We start from the raw sequence: 10,697 nt of genomic DNA on the forward strand, positions 1-10,697 counted from the left end.
CGGGCATTTGGCTTGCAGTCCACCAAGATCATCTGATCTTTTTAAATTTTGCTTTCTCAGAGCCAGTACTGTTCGTCTGTGACGTACCTTCCCTGAGTGGATTAACCTTTTTCCCTGATTTCTTTCTCCAGCCTGATCATCTACCCAACTGCCCTGCCCACTGGGCCTAACTCCTTCCTTTCTTGATGACACAGTCAGGGACAGATTCAGGTCCTAAAGGGCCAAACGCTTATATCATTTGGACATCCTTTTCAAATGAAACTACAAAATACCTTACTTTCTCCATATTTTAAGGAAAACATATCTCCATGTAAACACTGAACTAAGGTGCTCTCACCCTCCAGCAGCCCTGGAAGGACCCTGAGAAGCCCTGACGTAACTTCGCAGGAAACCAGCCTTTGGACACAGTTTTTCATAAACAGAGGTCAAGAAGCGTCAGCTCACTTCTGAACCGAGGCTGGGCCCTCAGGGCAGAACAGCGGTTACGTGGACGACAGAGTGTGGACTCTGTCCCCCCAGGCTTCAGTCTGCAGGCCAGGGCTGCTGGGTCTCACATCTGAAACATGTGACAGACAGTTCTGTGACGTCTCTACAAAGGGACCTCCTTTCTGGGGCTCTCACACACTTGCCCATGCTGCTCGGACTTCCACCGCACCAGCTCTGCATGCTTGCACACCGCCAGGTCTCTGCTCACTCTGTTCCCTAGTCCCGCAGCATCCATCCAGCCATCTCCTGTGCTTTCTCCCTGGCCAGCTCCTACTTTTCCCTCAGAAGTCTCAGGGGAGAGCACTCCGCTGGGGAGCCCTTAGCATGACACATTGCCTCATAATTCTTTAAAATTCCAGTGCTCCCCAGTTTTGTCTAACGATGAGTCTGAAACATCCCAGAAGTGGAGGGGGTTGGGAAGAGCTTACGCTGTCAGCAGTGTGATAGAACTGTAAAGCGCAGACTCTGGCTTTCAGGAAGGTCAACTGAGCACATACATCAGTCTCCCCTTCCCATACAAAACCATCAGATGTGATTTTTTTTTTTTTTAAAGAAAGACAATATGGCCATATTTGAAAGCAAGAAGAAAATCTACCAGAAAATCTTGCAGACTCTGAGCAGTGGAAAGAGATTGGGACCAAACCAAAGAGAAGAAGCATCAGCAGACACGGTCCAGGCTGTGGGGCCAGTGGAGAAGGAGTGCAGGAGCTGAAGCAGGATGGGGCTGCCCACTGACCACAGAATGATGACCTGGGATTTCTCAGGTACCCAAGCATCCTCCCACCCCGGCTGACCAGTGGGACAGTGGTGTTTAGGTCTCCGGGAGTAATACATATGGGTCACTCAGAAAGAGGCAGTGCCCAGATCACAGGTGGCACCTGGGAGGGACCAAAAGCTCCAGTTCCTGAGGCACCCCATCTAGGGGTACATCCCACCCCTCTGCACTGAAAGAGGCCTTGGTACTGGCAGCAGCTGCCACCCCTCCAAAGCTAACATCCCAGGGCAGTGGTTGGCAAACTGTGGCTCGTGAGCCGCGGTTTGCCACTCTGTTGACTAATGAGTTTGCTGACCACTGACCTAGACCCTCGATTCCAATAAGTACCGGCTGTTGTTGTTCCTTGTGATTAAGCCCTTATCCCAGTGGTCAGCAAACTCAGTCAACAGAGCAGCAAACCGTGGCTCCCGAGTCACGGAGGCTGGAACCATCAGCCATGCTTCTGCTCCAGCAGCCACTTCAGTGGACACATAAAGCATGCACCCAAGTCAACCCAATTCAGAAAGCCTGTGAGACCTTGTGGGTCCAGGGCTGGTGGGGCAGGTCTGTTGCGGGGGTGGATAACACCTGCTGGGCAGCAGCAAACCAGCACCCCCAAATGTAGAAGGTCCACTTTCAAGTGGTGATGCCTTGGAAAAGTGTTAATGATATGCTGTTAAATGGAGAAAATTATAAAACTGTAGGATCCCAGGTTGTGAAGTGGTGGAATGAGTGGAGATCATTTACTTTCTTTCTCCCTGAAAACAGCCTCAGTGTTCAGCATTAATCCTCATTCTCGATCCCCTGCTTGCTTTTGAATAGCTCTGACCAAAAAAAAGGAGACTCTCACCGGCTGTGTTTCTCTAACTCCTCAGACCCCAGACTGTTTGCTCCTCTGCCTCCTGGAGGTCTCCACCATTCTCCAGGCTGAGCGCCCGACCCCAAGCCTCAATCAAGTGCATATTGTGGGCAGCCAGCCTGGCATCCCTGGCCTCCTGCTAGGTGTGGGGTGTCAGGAGCACCCCTACCCTGTACTCCTGACCACACAGTGGACTGAAGTCCTTAGCCTGGTTAACCAGTAGCCAGGGCTGCTGCCCACGCCTGGCCCTGTGACCAGCCTTCCCCTTCCATGCTGCTTGCAGGGTGGCCCAAAGCATGTCACCCTTGCCCAGAATGGTCCCTCTGCCGTGCCAGCCGCCGGCCTCCTCTGAGACCTCAGGAAAAGAGGCCTAGCCAGGAAAACCAGCGGAGTTAACCCCAGCCCTGGTGCTAAGTGCCGTGGCCCCTAACATCCAGGGACTCATGGGTCTCAATGTAGTCAGTTGTTAATTGCGAAGTTGGACTGCTTGGGATTTAGCCCACCATTTAGAAATGTCTTTTTATGGGTCTGTATCCCCAATGGATGGGGAGCTTCTCGAGGGCATTCATCTCCACGGGCCCAGCTCCTAGCCTGACATGCTCACTGATGTTCCCTAAATGGATGGATGGAGAGCTAACACTTCTCCAGGGCTGTCTGTGCACCAAGCTTATCCTCCAAGGGTTATCCTTTTATTATTTACTAACGTCACCCTCACAGCAGCCCTGAGAGAGAGGTACTGTTATCCCATTTCACAGGTGAGGAAACGGAGGCATCAAGAGATCAGGAAATTTGTCCAAGCTTACCCAGCGGGTGAGTTGGGGATCCAGGACTTAAACTCTGGCAATGGGGATGATCGTGTAATTCCCAACTGTCACATTCTATGTCTTGTCAACCTAATTTTCTGTTCCCGTGGCCAGGACAGTCTGAGCTCTCCTGGGACAAAGATGTGAGAATCACAGGGACTTGTGAAGAGTTAAGGGTAAATGTGTGACAGCTCATTTGTGCACAGCAGAGTAACTCCATGGGGGGGGGGGGAGTAAACTTCTTTTTGTGAGTGAAACCCATGGTGAGCTGACAGGCTGTCTGGAGGAGGGGGAGCAGGTGGGAGAACCAACAAAATAAGATGGCCATGTGCGTTGACAATTGTTGGAGCTGGGTGATGAGAGTATGGGGCGCTCTTTACACTAGTCTCTCTTCTTGTGTATCAGCTTGCACACTTTTCTAAAAGGAAGTTTATGTGTCTTAAATAAAATAAAATTAAGTCTGTGACTATCACACAAAGCACACAGGCTGCCTGCCACTGTGCTGACAGTGTCGCTGGCCCACCCCCCTCTCCCATCCCCCTCCAACGCCCCAGGCCTGCCTCTGACAGTCTCCCCGGAGAGTCACCTGCATCTCTGTCTACCTCGCTCTCTAATTGCCTGTTGGTTTGTCTCCCGTCTGTCACTTCCTGTGTCTCTGAGAATCAGGGAAAAGTCCTACAGTGAAAGACATGCTTCTATTTTCTCCCAGAGACTCTCTTCTCTCTGTGTGTCCAAATCTCTGTTTTCTTCTTTGCCTCAACTTCTTGCATTCATTTTGACCTGGCTGTGCAGGTAGGAAAGGTCAGCTCTGGGTCAGTGCCCTCCTCAGAGTGCGTGTCTCGGGGTGTTTCTATGCTTGTGAGGGTCCTCAGGTGGGACTGGAGGGAAAAAGCCTGGGATTTGGAGGCAGACACCTTGAGATCCTGGGTGAACCATTTCTCCTCCTGAAGCCTCGGTTGCTGAATCTGTAGAATGGGAGTGATGCCATCACTTCCCTAGGTTGTCGGAGAATGGGTAGGAATGGTACTTTGTTAACTGAAATGCATGCTGATTTTAATTGAAACGCATGGTCTGTTCCCACCTTCCCTACAACTACCTCCCACACACACTATTTCACAAGGTGGCAGTGGGGACTTCAAGCAGCAGCCTGGCCCTAGCAGCCTCTGGGGTGCCCTCCTAGGGTGGCACCAGTATTATCAAGAAACACAAGAGCCACTGTGCCAAGGAGCTGGATACCCTGGCTGGGTGCCCTGGCTCCACCAGACCTAGCTGGTTAACCATCTCAGAGAAACAGAACCAGTGTGGCCAGTTCGGCAACAGAGCTCTCCACTGGGGCCCAGCTGTGGGACCTTCCTCTAGCCAAGCTACAGGCACCTCAGGAAAGAAAGATGCTTTATAGCTGACTCAGCATCCTCCTTCTCTAGGCCTCGAGGGATCCTCAGAGCAAGGTCAGAGAGAGGTCACGGCTCACAGAGGGGCTCACACTCAGGCACTAACTTAAGCCAATAGGATTAGAGGTTAGGTATCCACTGGCCTTTCGTATCTGGCCCGTCTTTATTTCATTTTCTCCCAGCACCTCCCTGTTTCCCCCTCTGTGCCCAGATCTCTGTTTATTCTCCTGTGCCCTGACCTTGCCCAGTCATTCTGAGCTTACGGTACGGCTCGGAAAGGTCGGCTCCAGGGAGGCGCCCTCCTGTAGAGACTGTGTTTCAGGTGCTTTCACACATGTCTGAAAAGTCTGGAGAGAGCGACATGAAAGAAAAAGGTGACTGAAAAGAAGACAGAAGCTCACTTTTCTACTCCCTCCCCTGCTTACCTGTCCAATAAAGCAACATTTGTTTTCATTTCTTTTCACTTAATAAAATAATAATACTAGCTATCACGTAGTGAAGGTTTCACACAGGCTAGACATTGAACTAAGGCCTTTATGGTTATTGTCTCACTTAATCCTTTCACAGCTTAGGCGGTGTGGACTATTATTCCCACTTCATGGATGAGAAAACTGAGGCTAAGAGAGAAAGAAGTAAATGCCCAAAGTCACTCAGCTAGAAAGCAGCAGAGCTATCATTTGAACCCTCGTTATATTTTCTGCACAGGAAACATTTTCACACACAAAATTACATTAAGACATTGAACAGGGGTCTGTGTCTGTGGTCCTTGGAGAAGGCAGTGACCCCTTAGCCTCACCGGGCAGACAAATCTGAACAACATGCTCAGGCCTGAGCCCCACCCTGAGAGAAGGGCCCTGGCCAGCTGGCCCATGTCCAAGGGGATGACCGTGCTGGAGAGAAGGTCCTGAGAGGGATGCGTGGGGAGCATGGTGCTGACTTCAAATAAATGGCAGGGGCTCCAGGCCACACTGGCACCTCAGGCGGGCCAAGTTCTTGGGGTCCAGCCCACACTTTCCTGAGTCCAGACCATGAAGCCAGCTGACTGCTTTCTGGTCATCTCCTTTTGGATGTCCCACGGTACTCCAGTCCAACATGTCCCAACTGGACACCCCTCCAACCTGCTCCTCCTCTGGGGGCCCTCACCTCAGGAATGGCACCATCATCCACCCTTTAGTCTGAGCCAAAGACTCAGAGTCATCCTCAGCTCCTTCCTCTCCAAGTCACTCCCATACAAGCCCCGTCAGTTCAGCCTCTCCAGTCACTACCGAATTCAATTGGCCTTTCGATACATCCTGGTCCCTGCAGCTCCCTGCTTAGTCCAGGCCACTGTCATCTTCGCCTGGACTTTGCAGTAGCCTCCTGCCCAGTCTCCCACCTCCAGCATTGCCCCTCTCCAGCCCATTCCCATCCCTCTGACCAACTTCCTAAGAGTCCATATTCCAGCACATGACTCCCCTGGTCCCTCTGAGCCCAAGGAACCCAGCTGGAGAGGGAAGAGAAAGAGATCCATTCCCTTGGGCTTTCTAGTTCTTGCCCCAACCCACTGGAGGGGGACCAAGAGCTGACTCCCTGCTCTTGGTCCCCGTCCTTCAAGCCAATCTCTAGTCTATTTCCCGTCACGTGCCCTTTTCCACGCACTGCTCTACCCCTCTCCTGCCTGTGCCTGCGACCCCTGGGATCTCCAACTCAAACTGACTCTCAGGATGCCTGCCTGTGCTCTCATGCCTCCTTTTCTCCCTCTGCCTTCCCCAGCATCCCCCGACAATCTAAACAGATACACTATCACCCTGAGGGCGGAGTTCTATTCTGTGTATATCTGGAGTAGACTTTTCCATTCTTAGATCTCAGACATTTGCATGGTTGAATGAGAACTCTTCATTCCTGACATCTGGGCAGGCCTTGGCACCTCACAAAGCCCTGCCACATTCTGTTCTCACTGACCTCCACAAAGCTGTGGGCTAAGAAGGACGGGGGTTATCCCTCTCGATTTATTGAGATTTGCCAGAAATTGCAGATTCAAACAGCCAGGATTCAAACCCGGGTCCTCTAACTCCATGCCTGGACTCTTCCCATGCCACTCAGTGGCTCCAAAGTGAAGATGAATGAAATCTGTTCACTCACCCGAGAGCCCTATCCATGATTCCCTCCTCTGTGCCAGCCTGCTCACAACACGAGCGAAACCAGGCCTTTCTCCCGATCTCCATGCGTCACCAACATCAGAGGAGGAAGCTGCCAGGACCCACGGGTGTCCAGCGTGACTTGTCCCACACCTTGTCTCGAAACTCACCTCTCGTTTGTGGACATCATCTCGGTGGGAAAGCGCCACCCGCAGCCCCAGGGAGCGCTCTGCTTCTCAGGCTGTCCTTAGAGCTTCTCCAGACTCTTGGTTACAACTGACCGTCTGGTGTTCCACCCAGTTCTCTTCACAGTGGCAAAAAAAAAAAAAAAAAAAAAAAAAAAACCCTCCCAGAAAAGGCAAACACCCAGTCAAACATTTACCAGAGAAATCAAAACAAGCGGGTGGCCTTCTTCCTTGTTTCAGAACACCGCTGGCTCTTCTACTTTTCCTCCCCTTCTCAGACCAAGTCAACGGGAACCTCCTCTCTCCCGGGCCCAGGTTGTCTCTTGTAGGCCCCTGCCGTAAGCGCTGGCCCGCTGAGCTAACAGAGCTTTGCCCAGCTGAGGCCTCTAGCAGGCTGTAAAAATTATTACCAGCAATCAAGTAGGACTGTGCCTCAAGCCATAAACTAGGCAACTGGAACCACCCACTGATTTTAAGGTTCTCCTTGGAAACAAGGCTGCCCATTTGCTGGGAGAAAGGGTTGGAGGCAACTTAAAAATGGATCCCACAGATGTGGTGGAGAATGTGATAAGATTTCTAAGTTGCCATAATTGCCCAGGGATTCTAAATGCCCACCCTGTTTCCAAATGATCTTCCAGGATCAAACGTCAACAAGACTCCAGGTACCTACTCGCTGCATCCATCAGCTCCTAAGGCAGTCAATGGCCCCACCACACTTTTGTCGCCCATTAGTTGTCTGTGGCTCCTCCCCTTCTCCGTTCATTAAGCCTCCTGATGGTTCGTATCCATCCATTTGTGCCAGAGGGTTCAGGATGTGGGTATGTCTAGTTCACTTCCTCTTTTTCCTTCTGCCAGCATGGAGTTGGCATGCAGAATGGTGGAGCCACAACCTGGAAGGAGCTTGGGTCCCTGAATCAACACTGCAGGAGAATGGGAATAGCTGTTTTAGGTTTTACACGAATAAGCAATAAAATTCTATGCTAGAACCATTATACACTTTGGAGTTGGCTATAGCACCTAGTTCTTCTCCTAATCAATGCACTGTGTTTTCCATTCACACTGCTTCTGCCCCAGATCCAGCCCTCTGCACCTCCTGTCTAGACTATGGTAAGCGCTCTCTAACGGCCTTGCAGCTTCTAGGCTCCAGGCTCAGAGCATACATACACCTCCGTGCAGCACAGCTCAGACCCGTCATACCCCTGCCGACCATCGCCCATACTCTGCCCTCCCGACTCGAGCACTCCAATCCAAGCCTCCCAAGAAGTTGTTTTCACCCTCTTTCCCAGCATACTCTCCGCTGGTTTCCTGTAAACACGTCTACAGGTTTAAGTTCAGGAAAATTCCATCCCTAGTAATAAGGACCCATTTCTAAGGGGTGACCATGCTGCAGACATGACCCCTTCTGAACCTGAAGTCACGCCTGTGTAACAGATTTCATTTTCCCTCTCCCATACTTTCTGTTTGGTGTTGAATCAAAACGTAGAACTTACATGGATCCGGAGACTAGGTCAACATTTGATTTGTCTCTACCACTCCAACCTATGCAAGCGATTTTGAATATTGCCTCTCCTATCCAATGTGCATTGATTCCTTTTTAAGGCTTTGGGGCATTTGAACACTTTTGTGGAATTCATCCAGGTTATTGATTAAAAACAACAACTGAATAGAACAGAGAGCCCTAGAGCACTCCACTAGAGACCTCTTTCCAGGAGCCAGGTAATGATGCTGCAGGCAGTAGGCAAAGAGTGTGGGAAGAGATGACTGACTACACCCGAACCCAGGTTAGGAAGGGTTACTGTGTTTAGCCCTGTGTTCAGCAGGGTTCAGAGTTCCGGTGACATGAGACGGAAGGAAATTCAAGAGTCCATCACAAAGGCTATGCTTGTCTCTCAAGTGTTGGGAGTTTATCACAGGACCGCCTCTATTTATTCTGTAAATCTATGGCTTAATTATTAAGCTCAGAAACAAAGTAGCCAAGATATATGGAAGACCTAGTGCAATTTCTTTGCTAGTGATATTGTTAGCTTTCTGGGGTGGGCATGACCTTTGATTAAGAACATTTTTCTCTCTTTGAAAAAAACAATGAAACTAACCTGTATTCCTATCCTGTCCCTTTTCTGTCACAAACAGGGCTGGCTCCTCCTGCTGGCAGAACGAAGACAAATTCCTTAGCTGGGCATGCAGTGACCTTTGTGACGGGACCTCCATTTATGGTCCCAGGCTAGACGCAACTCTGGATAAGTCCACAGGAGAGCTGGACTGACCTCTCCAGTGCCATCCTCCTCTCCTGCCCTCACTCGTGTCACCAACATTTACAAAGCACCCATGTGCCAAGAAGTATGCCAGTCCCTGAGGATGGTCACACATCTTGTGCCCTCTTCCCAGGTCGGCCAAGATCCTGGCTTAAGCACAGCATCCTCCCCAGGGAGGGTTTTGGTGCCTTTCAGTTTACCTCAGATGGAAGACAGAGAGGGAGGGATGAGATTACTGCACCAGAAGGCAGGCTGGATTCACAGCTGAGGTGCGGCTGCTCAGGAACAGACAGGAGCAGCAGATCAGACCCTGCAGAGGCCATTTCTAGAGCCCCAGGAGGGGGACCCCTTTAAAATGAAGGCCAGCCAAACTGAAGCTGGGGTGACTATCTGTATGCATTTCTCTTCTCTCCTCTGGACCGAGAGCGCCTTATCCCAGCTCATTTGGCTCATTTGTATTATTAGAAAACATTTATCAAACTAACGAATTAGGAACGTTATTTCTAGATCTGTAATCCCTGGCTTGTCCACAAGATGGCGATTTGCATGGGTGGCCCAACAAACCATGCATTTTGGTGGAAGCCCTAGGGAAAAGATGCTGAAGGGAAGAGTGGAGAAGCAGGAAAGGCTTTCTGCAGACTTACCATCCTCTGCCCCAGCACTGGTGGGAACATGCTATGCCCTCCCCTCCACATTTAAAGTATCTGCCTGTCAGACATTCATGCTACCAGCACCAAGCCTGGATTCCACCATATCCAGCGGGCCAGGCAAGGCTGGTGATCTGGTCCTTTCCAGCCTCGCCTCCTGCCTCCTAAGCTTCCACACCCCCACACAGCTCGGCAGCTCCCCACTGTGGGTGTTCTCTCTGGTCTTCCCGCCTTCGGACCCACTGTTCCCTCCCTCTGCCCTCCTTCCAGACAACTCCTCCTGTCTCTTTCAGTGTAGGAAGCACCTTTTCCAGAAAGCCTCCTTCACCCTGGCCAGACAACAGACAGGCCTAAACTTCCTTCCCCGCTGAGAAGCCATCCTCATTTCCCCCCATAATTCCCTGGGCCCACAAGCGTTGCCCGCAGTGTTAACTGGCTCTCTGGGAGCCAGAGTTCACGGGCTATAGGCTTTGGGGCAGTTTCAAAAAAGGAGGAAATGGATGACAATCATCTTCAAAGCTTTGGAATGTTTTCTCCACCCAGATATCACAGGCTCAGGGTTGGATAACTGCAGTTAAATGCGATGCGAAGTTTAAAAGCCCAAACCTAATCCCAAATACATCACCACATCTCATTATAACCCAGATCACTCCTGACCATGAGGTGCATCATGACTTTATGTATAATAGTATTAAGGGGAGAAAGCGAATTAAGCAATGCTCCACTAGTTGCACGAGAGGCCTGATTTTAAGATGATAATAAGTGGGGAAACTGTAGGAAATACCATGGGGGGAATCCAAGCACAGAATAATGTACAGGGCATGCTGCTGCTGCTGCTGCTGCTGCTGCTGCTGCTGGTGTGTGTGTGTGTGTGTGTGTGTGTGTGTGTGTTTAAAGAGAGGGAGCTATGTGATGACACTTTTACAGGCATACAAAATTCCTGGAAAGACACAGACACACCAACAACCTGATACCCAGTGCCCTGTTGAGGCTGGTCTGGGGCACTGGGTGGAAGAGAAATCCCCTTTGACATCATTACCTCCATTTGTAAACTTTGACATTTTAAACCATGTGTTCCTTTTTAAAAATGAAACTTTGGAAAAATACAAAATGCCAAATAAAACAGCGCATCCTTTTGACAGGATGAAGGAGCATAATATTTGGAGCCGGCCTTGGATCTGGAAACCGTGTACAGTACACAAT

General features: G+C 50.5%; 1 protein-coding gene across 7 annotated transcripts in view; it reads right to left on the bottom strand.

Moving 5' to 3' along the window:
* LOC118716291 (stimulated by retinoic acid gene 6 protein-like) overlaps window positions 1–10,697 on the bottom strand; it is a 40,546-nt gene that overhangs the window by 22,044 nt on the left and 7,805 nt on the right. For 2 of the 7 annotated variants that reach the window (XM_045579980.1, XM_036433277.2), the window contains exon 2: window positions 6,581–6,686. Coding sequence is in view for 2 of the 7 variants with exons in the window: in XM_036433277.2 (XP_036289170.1) it covers window positions 6,581–6,600 (20 nt within the window). In the remaining 5 variants the exon portion in view is untranslated. Of the gene's footprint in view, window positions 1–6,580; window positions 6,729–6,792; window positions 7,497–10,697 lie in introns of those variants that run through there. The other 5 variants (XM_045579981.1, XM_045579982.1, XM_036433278.2 and 2 more) reach the window with 4 other exon arrangements.

The sequence above is a fragment of the Pipistrellus kuhlii genome, unplaced genomic scaffold (genome assembly GCF_014108245.1).
Source record: "Pipistrellus kuhlii isolate mPipKuh1 unplaced genomic scaffold, mPipKuh1.p scaffold_m20_p_12, whole genome shotgun sequence".
In the NCBI taxonomy this organism is placed as follows: Eukaryota; Metazoa; Chordata; class Mammalia; order Chiroptera; family Vespertilionidae; genus Pipistrellus; species Pipistrellus kuhlii.